At 42.2% G+C, this 24,560-nt stretch overlaps 1 protein-coding gene across 9 annotated transcripts in view; it reads right to left on the bottom strand.

Moving 5' to 3' along the window:
• LOC136650975 (LIM zinc-binding domain-containing Nebulette) overlaps positions 1 to 24,560 on the bottom strand; it is a 105,495-nt gene that overhangs the window by 5,706 nt on the left and 75,229 nt on the right. Inside the window, exons 4-10 of one of the 9 annotated variants that reach the window (XM_066626968.1) lie at positions 13,924 to 14,031; positions 11,815 to 11,847; positions 10,044 to 10,155; positions 9,318 to 9,479; positions 6,947 to 7,034; positions 4,265 to 4,324; positions 2,725 to 2,844 (exon numbers count right to left, since the gene is read on the bottom strand). In XM_066626968.1, the coding sequence (XP_066483065.1) occupies positions 10,141 to 10,155; positions 11,815 to 11,847; positions 13,924 to 14,031 (156 nt within the window). In that variant the 3' untranslated portion in view covers positions 2,725 to 2,844; positions 4,265 to 4,324; positions 6,947 to 7,034; positions 9,318 to 9,479; positions 10,044 to 10,140. Of the gene's footprint in view, positions 1 to 2,724; positions 2,845 to 4,264; positions 4,325 to 5,058; positions 5,084 to 6,946; positions 7,035 to 9,317; positions 10,156 to 11,814; positions 14,032 to 24,560 lie in introns of those variants that run through there. The other 8 variants (XM_066626966.1, XM_066626969.1, XM_066626972.1 and 5 more) reach the window with 8 other exon arrangements.

Genomic DNA, 24,560 nt, shown 5'->3' with positions numbered 1-24,560 from the left:
GTTAGAACAGACAAAAGAAAATATTTCTTTACTCAGCGTGTGGTTGGTCTGTGGAACTCTTTGCCACAGGATGTGGTGATGGCGACTGGCCTGGACGCCTTTAAAAGGGGATTGGACAAGTTTCTGGAGGAAAAATCCATTACGGGGTACAAGCCATGATGTGTATGCACAACCTCCTGATTTTAGAAATGGGTTATGTCAGAATGCCAGATGCAGGGGAGGGCACCAGGATGAGGTCTCTTGTTATCTGGTGTGCTCCCTGGGGCATTTGGTGGGCCGCTGTGAGATACAGGAAGCTGGACTAGATGGGCCTATGGCCTGATCCAGTGGGGCTGTTCTTATGTTCCAGTTCACCATAGATGCAAGCCACACTGACCTACTTTCTGCTTATTCAAACTCCTTCATATGCAAGTGCAACGTCTGGGACCAGGCCCTACACCTGCCTTCCGTTCAATATGGTCTCCCAACACTAGGGAGCTGCCTATTTTCTGCTTATAGAAGGTAGCAGTATCTTGGACACAGCCCAAGAGCTCCAGTTGCTAAGGACTGGACACTAAGACACAGTCCATCGTCCCCATCCCTGGTCCTGTGAGCCAATTATGCTGCAACTACAGTGCAGCTCCTTCTCCCTAATGAAGAGGACATCTCTTGCCAACATCAGCCTAATTGTTGTCAGCTGCGTGCAGCCTGCTAGGATGGTGAGAACCCCTGCAATAGACCAGGTCACATCTATCATTGGCTGACATCCAGTATAGTTTGGTCAGTTAGCACCAAGCACCTCCCAATATAATCTTGCACTAATTTAGCTCAAATGCTCTTATACCTCTTTGGACACTGGCAAGCTGTTTTGTCTGTAGAGTCGCCCGACAAGCTCTCAGATCTTGCTGGACACTGGCAGGCTGCGTTGCCTGAAGAAACTGTAGGCTTACAGAGATGCCTGTGTGCAGGTCGTATGCCTAGAAAACATCATAAGGTCATGCCTGGAGCTGCCTCTGGATGCCTATGGGTAGTCCTGTAAGCAGCTGCTGTTAAGTTTCAGCCAAATAAAGCTCTCTTCTGACAGCCCTAGACTTAAACTCACTTCCTCCTCTAATCCAGAAGAATCTCTTATTGGCAGGCTAGGAGGGCAAAAGCCCCGGGTGCCACGCCCATGGGCCTTGTGGGGGTAGCACCACCGCGCCTGCAGGACTGCTGCTGCTGCCACCTCCACCTGCCCTCCGGAGCTGTTCTGGAGGCAGGCAAAGCCCTGCACACAGTTTCCCAGTACTTCTGGAAAACCAGAAGTACTGTTTAAGACCTCATCAGAAGCCTCAGAAGGCTTTCAGAACAGTCCCAAACACCATGCAATGGAGAATGGTGAAAGGTCTTTCTTTTCCTTTTTCAGCACTGAACAACAAAGGCAGTGCCAGGTGGTGACATACGTGGGAGGGGCTCTGTTATTTAAAACATCTTTCAGAATTTCATAAAAGTGCAAAACACACACTCAAGCAAGCAGAAATGCCCGTGCAACACAAATCTAGATAGAATGCCCTCATTTCAGGGCACAATAAATTATCTCGCTTTCCCCATCTGCAGTCCTCTTTAGAAAACAGTTATAAGTTACAAAATCTTCATTAGAAGAGAGAAAAGAACTTATTTTCCATCATATAAAAGTGCAATGTTTTGTGCTCTGTAATAACCTAAAGTATTACAGAATCCAAGTGTGTGATATCATGGAATGGGTCAGCAGGGCGAAGGTGTATGTAATGTCTGACTCAGTATTGCTTCATTTTCATCTTAGCCTTTCCACTTGCTTCTTGACCCCGTCTGATGCTGAACAGATTAATGTCCTTTTGCATCAAAGTACAAAATATTTCATGCTTCTCACTAAGTGAAATTCAGGTCATTTGCTCAAGTATTAAGCCACAGCTCTTAAAAACAAGATAATCCAACTGTCTCTCACAGCTTCCTGCGCAACATCTTGTCTTTATTCCAGCTCATGACTCTTGACACAGGCCAACGTAAGAAATGAACATAGCCCTGGTAACCAATATTTAAGGTATGAAATAAGGTGAATGCCTGCAAAGGCATTCCAGTTGTCATCAGATCATCTGTTCATGCCTGCTTACTTCATAGTTTTGAATAATTCCTGTGTAATTTGCTGAAGTACACTTTAGCCTAGATTCTTTTTCACAGATCCACTAACTACATGACAAGCATGCTGACTCTCTGGAATGCTTAAGCCAATCCAGCAGATGGTGGCATTGACAAGTCCGACAACCAAAATTCTAGAACTCACTCAAGCAGGGTCTATGAACAAAAGCAAAATTAACCGTGCAAAATCCAACGTAGTATAAAGGAAAACAAATGCTTTCAAAACAAACAAACCACTTTGGAATGCAGTATAGCAATATTGCAGGTGGTACACTGGTCCATTTAAACAAAAAAATCAAAAGCAACAATAAAAAGCAGTTTTAAAATGTATGGAAGTTCTTTATGTATAAATCTTATTTATTGTTTACTTATTTGTTATTGTGTATCACCTAGAGCTGTTTAAATGGAGATTGACATTATTAACATGAAATAGCATTGTGAGATTGGGATTTGATGGGGTGAATAAGTATAGAACCAGACCCTGAGACAATTCTTAGCTAGTTTTCCTAGAGAGGACAAGAGAGACAAATTAATAGCCTAAGAGGACCCTTGAATAAGAGCCTCCATTTGGGACACTCAAGACATAGCTACCTGGGAGGAGGAGTTAAGGTGCAAGATGGTTCCTTCCCTTCTTTTGGAGCAAATGAAACAAAAGCAGCCAATGTTGGTGGATTCTCAAAGAGGTAGAGACAGAAGTTTATCTAGGAGAGACTGCAATGGAAAATATGAGAGAGAGAGAGAGAGAGAGAGAGAGAGAGAGAGAGAGAGAGAGAGAGAGCACCAGCCAGAAGCCAAGGCCCATTTTTGGGGTGCAAAGCTGCCAGAAGCATTACCTAATTCCATCCAACTGCATCCAACAATTTGTCGGATTTTATAAATGAAAATGGAGAAGGGCCGTGGCTCAGTGGCAGGGCACATGTTTTGCCTACAGATGTTATCAAGTACAAGCCCTGGCATCTCCAGGTAGAAGAATCTCAGCAAGGTTGAAAACGCCACCACAACCTTGGAGAACAGACAGCTTTAACAGCACCTACTGTACCACAATGTACAAGGTGAACCCTTATAACAGTGTTTGTTTCCAGTGGGTAAGATAGCTCTAAGTCTTACTGAACACAATGGGCTCACTTCTGAGAAAAATAAATAATACCCATTTTCAAACACTTCTGCTCATAACCTATGAGCATCATATTTAGATTACATAAAATATTCTGGTTCAAAGCGAATTTTAAATAAGAATACAGAATAATATAAAAGCAATGCTTGAGTAAGTTGGCCATGTGGCCAGTTATTATGAGTCAAGCAAGCTCACAGATAGGGCTCAACAGCAGAAGCCTTCACCATCCTTGTTCTTAGTTAACACAAAACTGAAATATTGGGACTGTAGGGATCAGTATTGCCAACTCAATATACAATGCTACAAAAATTGCAGGCATTTGAATGCAACCTATGAGAATCAAGGCATTCCAATGAAATCATAATAACTAACATTTTTTGTCCAGTTTCAACATGTCAAAGTTTTGCATACTAATACTGTAGAAAACACCGTATTAGAGCTAATACTGTATAAAACTCAAGTGATTCACAAAAAAACACAGTTATAACTGTTTCTATAGCTGTTTCGTTAAAACACAACATTTTAGCATAATGGACTTACTGTAGACAATCTCTCGTTTAAGGAAACTTCGGCTGTAATACTATTTACCCCTACCTAGGAATATGTTCCACTAAATACAATGAGACGTACTTCTGAGTAAACATGCACAGGATTGCACTGTTACTTTTCTCTCTCCGACTGTGGTCTTGCTAGTGAATCAACACTACATTTTACTATATACTATATCTGGCAGCCACCTTAAGCTTACTAGTGTAACAGTTAGACAGAACTGTTCTAGCCATTTAATTTTGCTACAAAGTGCATCATGAATGTTGACCAACCTGGGCCACAGACAAGTTCCAGTCAGAGCAAAAGAATGGCTAGGTATCAAATATTATTCATTTATAGTTCAACATTTTAACAGAGGAGAAATGCTTTCCAATCGCCAGGCAGATGATGAATCATAAAAATGCAATAAATAACATCAAGGCCAAGGCAGCCACAGCAATCCAGCATACAGAGAAAAACAAATTTTACCTTCTTCATCCGCAGCTCTTGCTTACTCCATTATGGTCTTCACATATAAACTATGCTAACCTTGGAGAGAAAGGGAGGGGACACTAATAATCCACAAGCAGGTAGGTGGGCAGTGCATTGTGAAACCAGAATGTTCTTTCTCAGAGGGCAAAAAAAATCCTACAAAAACAGCCCAATCTTTTTTTAAAATCCACATTGAACACCAGGTCAGATATCTCCATAAACCTACCAAATTTCAGGCAGGAGAAACACAGAAAAGTGCTTTTCTGCTCCCTTTTCTGCTACGGGGTGTTAATTTTTAGAACAAATAGAAAACAAACTAAATGGAGCCCATTCAATTCAAGTTTCATTCCTTCTGAAACAATTGTGACTGTGAACACATAAGTATGAACAGGGTTTGCTTTCAGAAACTCACTGCTTATCTGCTCATTTTTGTTTATTCATAGAATTTAAAAATGTCTTGCTTTGTTTTTTTCACTGCCATTTGGATTTGTGGCAGCAGCTGTCACCTGGCAAGATACCCATAAATACTCTCAGAGCAGCACAATAAGGGTTTAAAAAGAAAAAAAAATGGCAGCCAACAGGGTAGCAAGTGCCACTCTTTCACTTAGCCCCAGGCAATGCTACATCCTGGGACAGTTATAGGCCTTCAAGTTGGCACAAGGAGGTAACTAGGCACTGCAGCTCCCACTACCACCAGCTTAGGAAGTAGCAACCAATATGTTGCTTTATACTTTAACATTTAAAAACATGACAATGAATAGTATTTAAAATGAAATGGGACTCACCAACCGGGACCTGAAATGAACAATGCAGCCCCTGTAACGAACCACAACTTGAACCTCAAGAAAGAGAGGAGCTCCAAAATGAAATGTTTTTGCATGACGATCTCTACTTATGATCTGCACTGTTAGGCAATTGCAGAACGGGCAACCATAGCCACATTCTGATTGCTCTTTCCCATAGCGGCAACCAAGACTTGACATAAAGAAAGTACTGTTCTAAACTTTCCAGGGCAGGGATGTCCAAACTTTTTGGCAAGAGGGCCACATCATCCCTCTGACACTGTGTCAGGGGCCGGGGGGAAAAAAGAATTAATTTACATTTCAAATTTGAATAAATTTACATAAATGAATATATTAGAGATGGAACTTATATGAACGTTTGAAGGTCTTGCAATAGCTCAAGTCCTATAAAAGGCTTTGCACAAAGCAAGGCCAGCCTTTCCTTTGCTGCTGCTACTGCATCACAAACATGAACCAGCAAGCAGTGGAGGGAGCCCTCATCCCACAGCTCACTCGAGAGGTTGAACAGTTAGTCATCATGCTGAGAGCAGTTGCGTTGGGTGCGAGCTTCAGCAAGTCTCTGGAGGGCCAGAGGCTCATTGGAGACTGGGGGCTCCCCGTGGGCCAGACTGGGAGTCCTCGAGGGCCACAAGTGGCCCCAGCGCCGGGGTTTGGGCACCCCTGTTCCAGACCCTCATGAGACTGCCACTGCTACGTAGGATAGAAAGTTTCAGAAGCTGATCTATAAATCCCTGGAGGCAAACAATTAGGACTAGGCTGGACAATAAGTTACAAGTTGCTCATTCTATAAGAAAGAAGAAGTACTCAGCAGGCTCATGCACTTCTGAAGAACAGGTATTTTAACAAACACACTGCACTAACATATTCTGCTGATTTAATGTTCAACACTATGAAGATAATAGTTTTCACTAACTACAGTTACCTAATATTTGCTACTCAAAGATAACAGTAAATGCATCCCTCCATCTGCAGGGGATACATTACAGGCCACGCACCCTTGTGAATATAGAAACTGCAGGTATAGGGAACTCCCCTTACCTCTGGAGGGCCCCACACAGATAAACTTCATTTTTATTCTTATCGGTAGAGTCAAGAATGAATGCATCTTGCTTTTACAGGTTGCTATAAGCAGAACGCTTATAGACAGACAAGCAGGCAGGAAACCTGCATGCTAGAGGGGACAACTCAGAGAACAATAACAGGAAGTATACTCGACTGCAGTAACATATTAGAACCAAAATGCTTAAAACGAACCAATTCAAATTTCATATGTACTGTAGAAAGTAGAATCAGATTAAAAGGCATATTGACACTGATTCCAACTGAGCTTCAGTTACCTTTTGGTCTTGTCACTAGCAGGCAAGCGATTTGCTAGCTTTTAATAAGATCTAAAGGAAAAGCCATCTTTAAGCTTCCTTCTCTCCACCAAATACAAAACTAGAGGGAGAGAGATGTTGCATATACATGACCTACACAGTGTCATGTGTCCTTCACTCTCAGCCTCATCAGAGAAGCAGGGAGGCATGTACGTGTGACTAAAAGTTTAGCTGACTAATCTATCAATTACATTTATTAAAGCTTTCAGTCCTAATAAGCATCTGCTACGCACAAAGTGGTGAGTGACATGCCTGCCTAGCAGTTTTGACAATCCGACTTTGCCCGTAACTCAGACCGCATTCACATACAAGTTTTCACAGAGCTACTGAAGCATTGGAATTTTGCTGGATTTGGTTAGGGAACCTTTCACCAAAACCACCAATTCTTCTACAAAGGTCTCATATTAACAAAAAGCTAACAAATATGTTCATAGGTTACAACTCAGAAGAAATTTTGCCTTCCACATGCACAGAAATTCTTTGCATACCTGTTTTCTTACCTCATCATTACTCCCACACAACTGAAGATGGAATGAACAGGATGATAGATTTCAGGAACCTATCCCCAATTTGTTTCATCAGCAGAATCTATTAATCAGAACAAGAAGTCAGAAGTCTCCTTCTCAAAACTGGAGTGAGCTACTTCGTAATTCAGGAGGTTAGTGTGTACACCATTTTAATAAAGTGGAGTAAATGAGTGCCTTTAAGCACTTAAACTCTGCAGTCTAGAAATGGTGCCATAGGGCTTGGTTTTAACATCTTTGCTTGCCAATTCTCTCTTCAATCTGTTTTACCAATTTCAAAGCACAGCTTATGCTTGAGCTAGTAAACAGGTTGCACAAATGTGCCAACGAGTTCTAATTATGGGATTGTCTTTTTAAATGTACAATTAGGGTCTGGAACAAATTGGAACAGTTCACAGTGCTCATCAGTAAATAGTAAATTTAGTTACATTACTTGCGCTACATGTGGTGTAAGAAATATCCCACTGCAGTTTCCCTACAAGTAACAAGCAATTCATCATTACACATGTATAACCATTTGGATTGACAAATACAAACTATACCAACAGATGTAGAATTTCTGAATATTCTGAAAGCACTAAAAAATTGTTGAGGACAGAGATGCTAAGGTACAATCATCATTTACTAGATATATGTATACATTGTATACTGAAGTAGCATTTTGTATCAAATCCATACAAAATCAGCATCAAAACTGAGATTATACTCTTTTGCATTAGAAATACATAAAATAGATGTTAAAGATCATAAAATAGTAGTGATGTTCCAGATTTTGCTGACTGACCCTAATTATCTGGACTTATTTCCTTCTGACTTTAAACTTGGTTGTAGGACAAATACATCTCTGGTTGCCCCAGTGGATACCAGACGACAGATGGAGAAATACTCTGTTGATTCTCCTGGATCTCTCAGTGTTTTTTTTGTATCATCAGCCATGGTAACCTGGTGACTAACTGATTGAAAACCACTGAGCTAGACCAAACTCTCGTGGAGCATTTGAGCCACTGTAAGTGCTTGCGGGGGTGGGGGGGAGGCAGCGGGCGCGGGGGGAAGGCAGTGGTGCGACCTTCAGCAGGGCTCCCTGCAGCAATGAAAGTGAAAGTGGAGTGATCGCGCTCCGCTTTAGCGGAGGCAGGGCGCAATCGCTCAGCTTTCACTTTCACTGCTGCGGAGAGCCCTGCCAAAGGTCATGCCGGGCTCCCCGCAACCCCAGGAGGCTGCAGGAGACTTGGGTAAGTGCACCCAAGCCCCTGCAGCCCCCTGAACAGTGTGATCCTGGGGATCGCGCCACTGCTTCCAGGCTGCCCCCGCCCCTTAAGGAGCTGAGGCCAGGGCCCACAGGCTGGGGTGTTGTGATGCCCCAGTTTGAAAAGCCCTGGTCTAGGTGATAATGTATATAACAGAGCCTTTCCAGCAATGGTGCCTACCCTGAGGAATGCCCTCTCCCTGAGATTTCCCATTGGACCCAGGTCTGCCCTAGCCCATGAGGTGGTGGAGGAATGGACTGTCAGCTGGCAAGAATAGTTAACATTCTTGAAATACAGGACTGAAACTTGGCGCAGCTGCCTAAGAAACCTTGAAAAGTGCAAGAAGCTGGCAGCCAGGATGTTGACTGCACTATGAAGGGAAAACACCTGAAAAAAATGGAGGGTTCTATGATATTCTCTCATGAAATACACGTGGGGCTGGGATCTGCGGTTTTGCCTCACCATGGGTCCTGAAACTGTGGGTCTGTGTACCTGTTATCCTCCGATCCAGATCAGAGCTATGTTCCGGTCAGGTTTGAAGACACTTCTGCAGGTCAAGGAGACTGGAAGTGCCAATTTTCGGCCTTCCAGAGGCCTCAGAAGGCCTCCTAAGGGTCAGAGACGCCACATACAGTCTCCCTGGCTCTCAGAAGGGCCAATGAATGCACCCTGAGCACATCTCCAGTTGCTGTTAGAGGATCTAGGTGCTGCAATCCATAGATTTGATTATCCACAGATTTCTGTATCTGCAGGGGGTCTGAGAACAGATTCCACATGTACACCGAGGCACCACCTATACTTGTAAAAACCTCATTGAAAAATGGGGTTTATGCTAAACCACCTTAAGTATGAGAAAGGCAATATATAAATACTGAAATAAATAAATGGTTGTTTATTTTTAGTATAATTGTAGACTCTCACCATTTGCAATTTTAGAAGTTACTATCATGTTTAACTTCCTGTTGCTTTCATACTATGTTTAACTTCCTTCAATGTATATACTTGACAGAATTAGAAAAGTTAAAATTCATATATCAGTGAATAAATAAATTCTATCTTGAAATTGAAATTATTTATAATAAGGACACTGGATAAAATACCTGGAACAAAAGCATGAGGAAGCCCTCTGTTCATACGTTCACTTTCTCCAATTAGCAGGTGTATCCCTACAGGTATATCCAAACTGCTGAATCCACCAGCATCTATTCAGGAACAGGGCTACATGATAGCGAACCAAACAGCAACACAACAGTGAAACAAACCTGGAAATACACGCATATGAACATAAAGTGACATTTTAAAATACAATGTTTGGTGATAAACCAGCTGCAGGTAGCTCAGGATGACCAGATACAATGGAGGACAGAGTATACCTTTAACCATTGTACAGAAATGGGAATTTTGGCAGGTGCAGCTTTTTAAATCCTTCCATGTTGAGCTGCACCAATCAAAATTCCATCCTTTATGCAATGGGTTAAAGGCTTTCTGTCCTCCATTGTACCTGGTCACCCTGAGGTAACTAGTTGGAACAAGCAACACATGGTCTTGTGAGTCCTCTGGGACTTTTCTCCGATGCCATAAAAACCACAATTGAAGTGGTATCAAATCTAAGAGATTTGATTTGTCTTTCTTTACTCACCCCCCTATAAGTCTTTCACATTTTAAAATGGTAATCTTCAAAAGTTGTTATTCATTGTGAAAACTCATTTCCTACTTTGGATGTTCATTAATTTTTACACACACTTCAGAACACGAGAAAAGTGAAGACTAAAATAAACTTTCATTGGGGGGAAAAAATCTTGTTAAGCAAACTGAAAATTACTAACAACAAATAAAAAACAACTGCCCTGATCACTAACAAGATAAATGATGTTTACTGCACTCTCCACAGCATCACAGAAATACACTTTTGAGGTCCTGAAATCAGTGTGCTTTCCCCTGTCAAAGAGATATGAATATTTTAGATCCAAAATATTGAAAAAATAATTTATGAACATCTTAAATCACTCCACATGAAGGGAAAAACGCACAGGCAATTTAAAATGCCCATCCAACCATGGAAATGTGAACCACAATGTCTAAAACTTGTCATTAAGAAAAGCAGTTAATTTATTTAATACTCCTAGAGCAATCCATACAAGACACTCAGTTTGTGACTGCCATGACAACAGGATCTAAGCAAGACTTTGATTTTGCTATTACGCTCTTCAAAGCATTCCTGTTTCCACTGAATTCAGGAGGTATTATTTCCGTGAATATTAAACATACAACTTCCCAACAGGTTTTGGCAGGACACACGTACAGTATACAAAGAGACACTCCTTCGTAATAAATGTCATCTTGAAATGCTATGCTTCTTCCAGGGTGTTAAACATAAACCCGGAAGACTGTATCTGGCCCACGGAAGCTCTTTATATAATAAAGACGACAACAACATTTATCCAGCCCCCTTATTACTGGGCTCCCACATGAGCTGCTCTCCGCTGCTGAGCTGTGAAGTGATACCTCAGCAGAAGCAGCACTGCTGAAAGGGCAGCACTGGGACAGCCCAATTATCATGCTGGTCACCCTTTCAGCAGCAGCACCTATGCTGAGTCGTCACTTTGCAGAGCACCGCTCAGCTGCTGTGAGGTAGTGCGGCTGAAAGGGCGGCCAGTATGATAATTGGGTTCTCCCATATTGGAAAATAGGATCAAGACTTACATATTTGCTTTTCTGTCATTTGCAGCTAATGTGTTCCTAGGTGAGAAAAAGTGCTTATTTCTAATCATCACATGCTTAATGATGCAACTTCCTACTTAATTACATCACCTCCAGCCCTCAACAGGTGCCACGAACGCTATTCAGCCCACTGTATGAAATGAGTGCGACACCTCTGCTTTATTCTGTTTACTGTAAGCATTCTGTGGGCATTTTCTCATCTCTGAAAGGCATAGACTTGCTACAGACATAACATTCTTTGGCTGCAATCCTATGTATGTTTTACTAGAAGAAAGCTGAACTGTAGGCCTCTTAACCAAGACCAGCATTAAAACTGGTGAAGCCATCACACTGTACTAAGAGCAGAAAGGATAATGGAAATCTTACATATGCTTTGGGCCATAAACAATGCTCATTGATATTTATTTAATCCTATGTTCTCATATCCTTTGCATTTCTTTCCACTGAAGACCTTCATTATCAAGAATCTGGTATATTCTTGAATTGCTTTAAGTAGCAAATCAATCCCAGTAACATACAAAACAAATAGGAAAATTGATTCCTCTTGTACGCAACTTTCAATATTATTATCTAGATTTAAGAAATACCAGGCTATAGCTGCATTTATTAACCTCAGTATTACACTCATTATTAAAATACAGTTAAACATTTAAAAGGAACACCAATTTATATCTATATAACTCTGGTAAGCGTTACACAAAATTAACTTTTAATTTCCTTACATCTTCTTTAGACTTCTTTTTTACAACACAAAGCCTTCAAAACACAAATGCAGTTTTCATATAAACAGGAGAAGAAATGCTTCACATGTCACAATGAAAATGTACATTGTTCCAACAATGAAGAAGGAAAGTCAAAAAATAAAATATATCTTACCTTGTAAACATATACACGAGTTTTCTTCAGTATCTATAGAGGGTAACCAAGTAGATAGACGAAAAACAACAATGTACACATGGAAGAAACTTCTCTAATGGAGAAGTGCAAATAGATGATTAAAAATATCTAAGAACTGAAATATGTTTCCCATGATGAAGTGTTCATTTATGTTTTGATCTGAAATCCATTTTAAAAAAGAGTGTTATCCCCATTGCAACTAAAAGCACTGAAGAAGTTTGTGATGGCACATGTAAGTAAAATATAGGACCAGTACTTTATGTGAGGTTTTCCACAATCGTGAAACAAGTTCTAGACCAGTCCAACACAAAAGATCTAAAGCAAGTTTTATGTCATACACAATACAAAGTCAGGTAGACCAGTATATAACAATATTCTCATATGAAGCACTTCAAATACCTAATAACGTAATAAGAGCCGTGCTAGGTTCAGCCAAGGGCCCATCTAGTCCAGCTTCCGTATCTCAAAGTAGTCCACCAGATGCCTCAAGATGCCAAGACAACAAGATACCTGTTTCCTGTTGCCACTCCCTGGCATCTGCAGACCTCCGTGACCCGAAGAAATATGAGTGTCCCTTTCAGGTTGAAAATGCCCTTATTTTCTACAGCAGAAATTGATATTCACATTTTATTTAACTTTATACCTAGCTATATTCCCAAAATTCAGGACAGGTAGCAATAGATCACAAAAAAATAATGAATAGGCAAATTCATTGCAGAATCATGTTAGCTGGTCCTTAATGATGATATTCAGGAACAGGCCATGGTATGCAAAGCTGCTTTCATATACTGACTTACAAACCTACCTGAGTTGAGGTTTACCTTAATGTCTATGAACATTCAGCAATCCAAAGTAAAGGGTGATGGAGAAAGGCAAGAACTTATGCATGAGGAAAGGCTGGAGAAAGGTGCACAGGGGATAATATTCAACAATCACATTGACATTTGTACAATACACATGCGGATTATCAACTTTTAAGTTCTAAACACGTTTGGAATAAATGTTGTTCTTAAATCCAACATCACAGATCTAGGTGTTACTACTGTCATTTACTTGTTCTTCCCTTAAACTGGTGTCATCTTTCATTTTGACCTCCCAGATCATCCTGCAGACTTTATGAATTCCAAGCACAGGTAATTCCAAGCAGTTAGCTATATAGTCCTACCATCTTTCTACACAGACTACAAAAGGTACAGAATTCTAAAACCTCCCAGATCTCCAAAAAGGTCTAGAACTAACCCCCCCAAAAGTCATGCCATCCTCTCTCAGCCAAGAGTCCGTCATTAGAAGTAATAGCACCTCCCTGAGATAATGTATTCTATGTTAGGGCGCAATCCTAACCCACTTTCCAGCACCGACACAAGGGCAATGCAGCTCCTAGGTAAGGAAACAAACATTCCCTTACCTTGAGGAGGCCTCTGTGAGTGCCCCCAAACTGCAGGATGCAGCACACGTCCCATTGGCACAGCTATGCCAGTGCTCGAAAATAGGTTAGGATTTGGGCCTTAGTTGGTTTGATCATAATTCAGGGCTATATCTTTAAGGTTCTAGCCCAAGTCACTTCACTTCAAATGTGTCTAAGTCTCCACATACACTTCCATCTTATAAATTGCTGTTGCGATTATAGTTCTGGTAATGAAATGTCATCCCAATTTGCAGAATTTCAAGAAACATTATTTGGAAACTATTTCTATCCTGCCTGATTTAGAAAATAATGAATGAAATTAATTTTATTTTAAAAATGAAACATCGCAGAAGTATTCTAATCTACAAGAAATGATGCGGGATATGTAAGCATGTGTATTTTAATAGTAAACATAAATAGTAAATTCACCTTCAATTAGTCTCGGAGAGGGGAAACACACTGCCAATGTGCTATGTAACCAAAGCTTGGAGCCCACGCACACACACAACAGACAGACAGACACATGCGCACACACACACACACACACACACACACACACAAATAGTCCAGTTTTCTCAGTCATATAACTTCTGGCAACCTCATCAAGCTCCATTCGTGCCATTTCACTGGAGTACCATTTATCTGCTATACAATCACAGGAAAAGCTGTCATTTGTCACATACATTACTGATTTGCTCTTGAGTCCTTTTCAGTCTTTGCAATTCTGGTGTGTCAGTTACAATGCTGAAGCCTCGGCCTTTGCTTTCTTCAAAGTCTCGTTTGTATTTGACCTAACGAACAGAAAATGGAGATGTTACTTTCACTTTCACTACATTCTACAAGCCACAAGATGAAGTTTTATATTTAAGGGGTCATAATGAAAAACAGGCAGCACTTGAGTATGTCATATTCCATTTATCAAAAGAACAATTCTACATGTAAATGATTTATAGGCCACCTTTGCATCCAAATAAATGGAGCACTAAAGACAGAAATATTGTGCAACATTACAGAGTAGATTTGCAATCTGACTTTCTTCTGAAGGAAGGGAAAGGAAAATTCACAACCACCATAGCCTCTACACACCACATAATTCATTAAAACTCCTATGGCTGATCATGGTTGTGGACCAAGTAGGAGAGGCAGCTGAAATCATTTCTATGTTTTACTAGATATGCTGGGGAAGCACAATATTTGTGTCCTGTGGCCCTCCAAAGGTGTCAGAATGAAACACAAAAAGGACTGTATCAATAGCATGCATACACATCGTTCCTTTTGGTTACAGTGTCTAGCTGAACTCAGTGGAACGTACTTCCATGGACTTGAGTCCATGATTGTTTCAAAGGATTAACTGTATGACTTACAGCCCAAGCCACTTCACCACCCAATGACAGCGAGGCTCCCACAACCGCGCTGATTGCCATAAAGCAGTCAATGCCTGTCACAAAAGGTGCTCTGACAGCACGAGTCATCATGTGCCAGGAGCATCAGCAGGAAGGCCTGCACCTTGCCGCCCCCACTACCGACAACTTCCCTATTCACCAGAGCAGGTAGGATGATGGGAGTGGTGGGAAGGTGGAATGGAGGCAGGAGGGCGCAAAACCAGGCAGGGAGTGGATGTAACAGGTTGGGGAGACCTCAGGAAGAGGAGGATCCATCACAAATGGCAGCAGCCTCCTCACCCCTTTCTCTCCTCGGACTTGCACTGGCAAACTTGCTGGCACAGATCCGAGGAGACCCACTGCAGGTCGGGAGGCTTACGCAGGGGTAAGAAGACTTAAAATCCCCTTTTTCTGCTGAAGCCTCCTGGTCGACCTGACCCTCACCAAGAAATGCAGTGTCAGCCAGTTTGGCATTGCTGCAATGGTGAGGGGAAGGGAATAAAATTGGGTTCTTAGCTAATTAACACTGGATGTAAGTGTTGCAGTGGAAACCAATGCATACAGTTCATTTACATGACAACTCCTACTCTAAATGAAAGATATCAGAAAGTATAAGAAATACCGAAAAGATTTTGGAGTGTAAGAAAAGTAAAAAGGTTATAATGATATATCTTATGCAGCCAGTTACTGTTTCTCGCATGTACAAATCTATTTCATCTCACAAATCTTCCCAAAGAGAAACTCTGTGACACCGAAAAGCTTACACATTTTCAATTAACAGAAGACAGTCAAAGATGGCACCTGTTCACAATACAGTTCTTTTAAGACTGTAGCATCTGACAAATAACCGAAGAGAGGAAATAAAACCACAATATTATTCATGAAGAGCTATTCTGCAGAAATTGCACAGTAAATCGGAAAACCAAAACAGTGAAGAACAAAAATTTATTTGGTTAATGCTCCATCCATACACAAAGCCAATGCAACCTAAAAATAACACTATCCTAACTTGTTTAGTGCCTTGTGATCACAAATGTGGATATGATATTTTAGTCTGCAGAAGTGTTGTTTTTCTCTAAACTCTCAGCCTTCATCAAATTGGGGATATCCTGAGAAACCTGCATATCAGTTTTCTCACATTTAGTTCTTAAAAGCTCATAACTATGCCAGGTCTATATATATATATATAGAGGCTGAAATGATCCATTCCACAAACTGGTCACAAACTGGGAGATTCTGTATCATGGAGGAGAACTGCCCAGTTTACCTGTAAATGCTGATTGCCATCTGCAAGGGTTTCTACAGAAAGAGCTGCAATAAGGATCCTAGAATTTAAGAACCTGGTTCAAATCCCTAGAACACAGAAGTAATAATATATATATTTATAAAAAACCATATAGCAGCATAGCCTCATTTTGCTATGATTTTAGTTAATGGTCATTTTTAAAAATGGACAGTGGCAAAGCTACGTGCAATTAAAACCTTTCTAGGAGACAGCACGTGCATGCACACAAAACACAAAAACAAACACAGAAGAAAATATCAGGAAGGCCAGAACAATCAGAATTTGGAGATAGGAAACAACACCATTTTCTCCTGGTTATTTCCAAACAAACAGGAATAAAATGGTACATCCTTTTCAGGCTGTTTATATAACTTGGTTCCCTGATCCCTGCAGCCCCTGCACTAAGCTAAAGAAGAGATGCAGACATGTTGGACTGCCATTAAGTTATTACAGGTTGAGTCTCATTATTCCGAGGGTTCCGTTCCAAGCACTCACGTGGATGGCAAAAAACGCAATATAGCAAATCAATTTAAAAAACAAAGTTTATTTGCTCTGGTGATTTAAAAACAGCCTTGATGACCTTTGTAATGCGCACAGAGCCCATCCGTCTCTCTCCAGGCGCTTAGGCTTCACTATGAGGCAGCAATCCCTCCCTTCACCAGGAGCCCTATCAAGGGGGAAAGAATGGAGAAGGTGATAATCGCTGCTATTTAGCCTTCTTTCACATGCTCAAGGGGAAGGAAGCCTGCAGAGAATGATTGATGGATTGTCAACCAGCTGTATTATTAAATGACTGTTTTCCTTTAATTTAAAGGGCCCTTCTCATCAACTTTGACATAGAAAAATCTGTGGATACTTAGATTATACCTGTAATCACTTGCATGACTGTCTCTCTGCAACAGTAAAAAAAACTGTGATTTTAAAGGGGTGCATTTTTCCCCTTCTCCAAGGATCAGCACATTTCTTCTCATTTGCAGGGACCATTCGTGTTGTGTCAAATCCGTGTATAAAAAAACCTGTGTATAACAAGGCTGGACCTGTATTAATACTATTTAGGATTTTCATCCCACCATATCCTTAATCCACTACAGCAGTGGTATTCAAACTGGAGCGTCACAACGCCCCAGCCTGAGGGTCCTGGTCTCTTCCCCCTTAAGGGACGGGGGCAGCCAGGAGGCAGGGAGGAGGCAGGGGGGCTGCAGGGGCTTGGGTACACTTGCCCAAGCCTCCTGCAGCCTCCTGGAAGTGCGGGAAGCCCTGCGCGACCTTCGGCAGGGCTCCCCAGGTCAGGGAAAGTGAGTGTGGAGCGATTGCGCCTCGCCTCCGCTAAACCGGAAGCGGAGCGCGATTGCTCCACTTTCCCTTCTGATGGGGCTGCAGGGACTGCAGCAGGGAAAGTGAGAGTGGAGACATCACGCTCCACTTTTGGTTTTGCGGAGGCAGAGCATGATCGCTCCACCCACACTTTCCCTGACCTGGGGAGCCCTGCAGGCACTCATGCACGGCTCCCCGCACCCAGGGATGGCCACTGCATGGACTGGAGGGTACATCCCAGTCCCTGCAGCCCCCTGAGTGACGCGATCCTGGGGATCCTCCCCCCTGCCCCTGCTGCCTCTTGCCCCGCCCCCACAAAGACTTACTGCGGGTTTCAAACTCCCTGATTGTTTGAAAACCGCAGCACCATAGGATTAATCATCAGCCCAATCCTATGCATATCTACTAAGAAGTAAGTCCTATTATAGTCAATTTGGCTTACTCCCACTTAAGTGTGGATAAGAAGTCCTTAATGAATACAGATGGAGGTTAAACCTTTGTTTTGCTCTAGCTGATCCGTAATCTCATCGTCCACTGGTTTCGCTAAGGGCAACAAGACAACAATATGCCATCCTATAAATAAAAGCCAAAAGGACAGGACAGGAAAGGTGAGAGGATGATTTTAAACTAGGGCGACTAGGGCAGGGGTTCCCAAACGTCTTACCTTGGTGATCAACTGCATTGTCCACGGTGATTCTGGAGCCTGCCAAGGCCAGGAAGCTTCAGAAAAAAGCGGTATGTGATCCGGAAGTTGCTTTCAGGGTGCACCTGCACACTCCCCACATCATTGGTTGCATCATAGCATGTTTCCCAAACTGTGTTGTGCCACGATGCAGCCAATGACACAGGAAGCATGCAGACACACTCCAGAAGTGACTTTTTCCAAAAGGAAGCCACTGTCCAAAATGAAGCCATTTTGTTCTGCAGCTTCCTGGTCTCAGTGGGCCTGCAACCCACCAAAAATCCACCAATGAGTCGTGACCAACAGTTTGGGAAATGCTGAACTAGGGTTTTCAATGAAACAAACGGGACTGTATCCTAAGAAAATGAATCCGTTTCAAAGGGGCTGAGTCATGACCAATTTTCTTAGGACATAACTATTTGTATATGCACTTACAGGTCCAGCCTTGTTATACACTGATGTATATAATATATACATTTGACTCAACATGAATGGCCACTGCAAATGAGAAGGAATGTGCTGATCCCTGCAGAAGGGGAAAAATGCATCCCTTTAAAATCAATTTAAAAAACTGAACAGTCCTTTAAAAATAGCCTCCTTAATGAGAGAGAGAGAGAAGGCAGCTGGCTGACAATCCATCAATCCTTCTCTCTCCAGCAGCCCCTCCCTTCCCCCTGAGCAAGTGAAAGAAAGGTGATCACTTTGCATTGGTGAAGGGAGGGACTGAGTTAAACGGACCACTGATTGATGGATTGTCTTCTCAATGACTCTTATCTTACATCACAAGGGTCAGCAAGGCTGTTTTTAAATCACCTGAGCAAAGAAACTTTGTTTTTTAAATTGATTTGCTACGGTTCGTTTTTTGCCATCCATGTGAGTGCTTGGAACCCGTATAAGGAGGCTCAACCTGTACTATGTATTTGCATGTACTTTTATATCATCGTTGCCTAAGTTCTTTTACTCACACCAGGTAAAGGAAATGAAAGATTCTACAGTAAGATTCTGGAATTAAGAGCACAGAATTTAATAACTGAAAGGCAAGGAGAACAAACAACTGATGGATAAGTTTAGAATCTCACACTTTTAAACTTTCTCCTGCCCTTCAGGCTTCTTTTGGATAGTCTATTTACAAATAAAAGTCAATCAGCCAGCAATCCCTTTCCAGTCTCACAAACCGACTTCTGGGCAGAGGGAGGCATTTGGCACTAGTAACAGACCAGGTGGTATCACTTTCTGCAAACCATCTGGACTCAGTTTGTTCTTGGTCAGAAGCACCAGGACTGAACCACACAGAAATAGCAATTTAATATGTTAAGCAAGAGCATAGAGAGGATAAGAAGGGTGACAAGGCATAGGATCCACTTCAACAGTTCTAAAACAATGCCAGAACAAACTTTTTAGTTTCGTGGTTGTACATTTATATTAAAAAATATATAATAATTTTCACAAACTATTTTCTTTCACTTCTGAATGTTGTTCATGCTTAAAGCAACTGTGCACTCGAGTCCATGTGACTTGTATAACACTAGAAATTCAAATACTGTTCTTACTGTCATACATGAAGCATTCGAAACAGTTGCTGACTCTGAAAAAGCAGAATTAACTCAGAAAGTATCTAAGTTACGACTATCAGAATTTTAATTAGCAATTGAATAGACAAGGGCACATTGCTGCAAACACTAGGACACAGTATACGCCTTCCTCTAAAACAAATTTCAGCAATCTTGTAGCAGTGCATATAATATCGCCCACATTCAAATCTTGCATTAAGCTTTTCGAGGTGTGGAAAGTAAACATTAACAGATTGAACGGTGGTTTATTTTTAATTGGTTGCGAGGCAAACTAATTTCTCACTCATTTCCCAAACACTTCCCTTCTTACTATTCCACAGCTCATTACTTCAGAGAGCTTACACTCTCTGAACACGCTGACACATTCAAGTCTTCCCTCCTCCACCACATGTGTGTCTACTAAGGCTGTATAGGAGAGCAAACTAGGGCTGAGTAAATAACAATTTAATCAATGAACCACCCAGCTTTTAAGCAATTAGTCCTTACTTGACCCAATTAATTATTGTTATTATTATTATTATTAATTCAATTTGTATTCTGCCTTTCTTCCCGGAGGGCACCCGATTACTATGCAATTCACATGTAGGCGGCAACTTCTCCCTCGTCAAGCTGCTCAAGTCTGGAGGGTCTCAGTGAAGATGATCATCATCAAAGAAGAATAGGGAATTCCCAGGTTAAAGAACCTGCTGGTGGTTTCTTTCTATACCAAAATACAATCTTCCTACTGGGAAACAGAAAATCACCCCAGGCCCATGGGAAAAATCTTGCATTATCTGGTGAGTGGAGCACGCACTAGTTGAGACAGTATTCTCCTACAGCATAGGGAACAACATATTCCTTATCAGTAAAACAGGACAAAAATTTTTACACTAAATACCTTAATAATATGCTCGCTCGCTCTGTGTGTGTGTGTGTGTGTGTGTGTGTGTGTGTGTGTTCACAAATGTACACTATGCATAAAACTGACACATAATCCCAGCTGAGCTTGATCAACTGCTCTAAGTTGTCTTGCTTGGTTCTGAGCTGCATGTGATGGATCAGAAAAGAGATCTTAGGGTGCTGGTGGATGAAAGCTTGATGAAAGTGTCAACCCAGTGTGCAGTGGCAGTGAAGAAAGCCAATTCCACATTCACAGTCATTTAAAAAAAGGAACTGCAGCTTGTATGCAGCAGGAACAGGGTTCTGTGTCCACAGGTGGCTGTGGCACCAGGCGTAAGGGAGGGGCAACAGGATGCAGGTATCTTGTGTGCTGCCCTTGAGGCATCTGGTAGACCAGATTTATCAACTTTGTATATATGTAAAGCTTATAAGCTTATGTATTAAGCTTATAAACCAGTCACAGAGCTGGTTTTTTTCCCTCCAGATCATTATTATGCCGCAGACACTCGCCTATAAGTCGATCCCACAGATAAGTCGAGGGCAGGTTTTTGAGCCAACAATCATGGAATTTTCTATGACCGTTGGAAAAGTCGAGGGTTAAACTTAGGAGGGTGTCTGACTATAGTTTTGTCTGATTTTACTCAAGGCCAGATTCTGATAAATAACCCACCACTAATTGCACACGATAAGGAAACCGGATTTCTTGACGTGCTAAATGACTGTGGCTTAGATCAGCTAGTCACGGAGCCCACCAGAGGACAGGTGACTCTGGATTTAATTTTGTGCAGTACGCAGGACCTGGTTAGAGATGTAAACGTTACTGAGCCATTGGGGAACAGTGATCATGCTGCGATCCGTTTTGACGTGCACGTTGGGGCAAGAATACCAGGCAAATCTCTAACAAAAACCCTTGACTTCCGACGGGCGGACTTCCCTCAAATGAGGAGGCTGGTTAGAAGGAGGTTGAAAGGGAGGGTAAAAAGAGTCCAGTCTCTCCAGAGTGCATGGAGGCTGCTTAAAACAACAGTAATAGAGGCCCAGCAGAGGTGTATACCGCAAAGAAAGAAGGGTTCCACTAAATCCAGGAGAGTGCCCGCATGGCTAACCAGCCAAGTTAGAGAGGCTGTGAAGGGCAAGGAAGCTTCCTTCCGTAAATGGAAGTCTTGCCCTAATGAAGAGAATAAAAAGGAACATAAACTGTGGCAAAAGAAATGTAAGAAGGTGATAGGGGAGGCCAAGCGAGACTATGAGGAACGCATGGCCAGCAACATTAAGGGGAATAATAAAAGCTTCTTCAAATATGTTAGAAGCAGGAAACCCGCCAGAGAAGCGGTTGGCCCTCTGGATGGTGAGGGAGGGAAAGGGGAGATAAAAGGAGACTTAGAGATGGCAGAGAAATTAAATGAGTTCTTTGCATCTGTCTTCACGGCTGAAGACCTCGGGCAGATACCGCTACCCGAACGGCCCCTCCTGACCAAGGAGTTAAGTCAGATAGAGGTTAAAAGAGAAGATGTTTCAGACCTCATTGATAAATTAAAGATCAATAAGTCACCGGGCCCTGATGGCATACACCCAAGGGTTATTAAGGAATTGAAGAATGAAGTTGCAGATCTCTTGACTAAGATATGCAACTTGTCCCTTAAAACGGCCACAGTGCCAGAAGATTGGAGGATAGCAAATGTCACGCCTATTTTTAAAAAGGGAAAGAGGGGGGACCCGGGAAACTATAGGCCGGTCAGCCTAACATCCATGCCGGGTAAGATGGTGGAATGCCTCATCAAAGATAGGATCTCAAAACACATAGACGAACAGGCCTTGCTGAGGGAGAGTCAGCATGGCTTCTGTAAGGGTAAGTCTTGCCTCACAAACCTTATAGAATTCTTTGAAAAGGTCAACAGGCATGTGGATGCAGGAGAACCCGTGGACATTATATATCTGGACTTTCAGAAGGCGTTTGACACGGTCCCTCACCAAAGGCTACTGAAAAAACTCCACAGTCAGGGAATTAGAGGACAGGTCCTCTCGTGGATTGAGAACTGGTTGGAGGCCAGGAAGCAGAGAGTGGGTGTCAATGGGCAATTTTCACAATGGAGAGAGGTGAAAAGCGGTGTGCCCCAAGGATCTGTCCTGGGACCGGTGCTTTTCAACCTCTTCATAAATGACCTGGAGACAGGGTTGAGCAGTGAAGTGGCTAAGTTTGCAGACGACACCAAACTTTTCAGAGTGGTAAAGACCAGAAGTGATTGTGAGGAGCTCCAGAAGGATCTCTCCAGACTGGCAGAATGGGCAGCAAAATGGCAGATGCGCTTCAACGTCAGTAAGTGTAAAGTCATGCACATTGGGGCAAAAAATCAAAACTTTAGATATAGGCTGATGGGTTCTGAGCTGTCTGTGACAGATCAGGAGAGAGATCTTGGGGTGGTGGTGGACAGGTCGATGAAAGTGTCGACCCAATGTGCGGCGGCAGTGAAGAAGGCCAATTCAATGCTTGGGATCATTAGGAAGGGTATTGAGAACAAAACGGTTAGTATTATAATGCCGTTGTACAAATCGATGGTAAGGCCACACCTGGAGTATTGTGTCCAGTTCTGGTCGCCGCATCTCAAAAAAGACATAGTGGAAATGGAAAAGGTGCAAAAGAGAGCGACTAAGATGATTACGGGGCTGGGGCACCTTCCTTATGAGGAAAGGCTACGGCGTTTGGGCCTCTTCAGCCTAGAAAAGAGACGCTTGAGGGGGGACATGATTGAGACATACAAAATTATGCAGGGGATGGACAGAGTGGATAGGGAGATGCTCTTTACACTCTCACATAATACCAGAACCAGGGGACATCCACTAAAATTGAGTGTTGGGCGGATTAGGACAGACAAAAGAAAATACTTCTTTACTCAGCGCGTGGTCGGTCTGTGGAACTCTTTGCCACAGGATGTGGTGCTGGCGTCTAGCCTAGACGCCTTTAAAAGGGGATTGGACGAAGTTCTGGAGGAAAAATCCATTATGGGGTACAAGCCATGATGTGTATGCGCAACCTCCTGATTTTAGGAATGGGTTAAGTCAGAATGCCAGATGTAGGGGAGAGCACCAGGATGAGGTCTCTTGTTATCTGGTGTGCTCCCTGGGGCATTTGGTGGGCCGCTGTGAGATACAGGAAGCTGGACTAGATGGGCCTATGGCCTGATCCAGTGGGGCTGTTCTTATGTTCTTATGTTATCTAAGAACGCAGTCTCTAATTTATTAAAAACATAGTAAAAGATCATGTTACATTTTTATTCTTTTAAAATTCTGGTCTTCATCACCTTTTTGTAAGCACTATCAGAGTAAGTGCACTGTAAACAACATACCAGTAAAACAGTGTTTCCCAACCTGGTATTCATGTACTCCCAGGGACCTTTAGGGGTTCTTGAAAAAGAATGGAATAATGGTAGAAAAAGGCAGGTCATGCTCCAGAATGCCTTGCAAGACAGGAATGCCTTGCAAGGACCAGCAAGGTAGAAAGGAAGGTAGCTAGTTGGCTGTGAAAGCCTCACCAATAGCTCGTTTTTGGCTATCAATTCATGTATGAAACTGATTGAAAACCAGCACAGTAAAAAAGCTGAAACGTAATATGGAAAGTGATCAATCATCCAGAATTTCTCAGCACACTTCTGGTGCAAAACAGTGCAAAGGCAGAGTCTTCTGTTCTTCAAACAGATAAAAAGAGAAAACACTGTAATAAATACATGAAGTCTGGGCTTTCATATAGAGGAGATGAGGGCATATTATTAATTACAAACATTTTGCTAATATGAAGGGTACAGTTTATGGAAATGGGCTGCCAAGGGATATGCAAGTGAAAAAGGTTGAGAACCACTGCAGGAGAACCATGAATCAAATTCACCTTTAAGGTGTCTGGTGAACAAATGAATGAATGAATAAACCTTTATTAGGCATAGAAGGTGTCTGGTGTGTTAAGCCAGAAGTTCTACGTACAACATACAACCCACAACACATAATTGGGAGTATGCAATTCAATTCACAGCAGAGAGATGCAGCTGCATATATTTGCAACCCTTTTTACTCAGAAGTAGACCCACTGCTTTCCATGGGTGTTATTCTTAAGTAATGGTGCACTGAACTGTAGCCTGGGAAGGACGGTCCCATCCTGGTATTTCAAAAAACAGATCTGCTTTGCAAGCATTTGCCAAGCAGAACCAGGCTGCAGCAG

Source organism: Tiliqua scincoides, chromosome 5 (assembly GCF_035046505.1).
Source record: "Tiliqua scincoides isolate rTilSci1 chromosome 5, rTilSci1.hap2, whole genome shotgun sequence".
Lineage (NCBI taxonomy): Eukaryota > Metazoa > Chordata > Lepidosauria > Squamata > Scincidae > Tiliqua > Tiliqua scincoides.
Note: the sequence above shows the minus strand (reverse complement) of the source record. Positions and strands in the feature narration are given on the sequence as shown.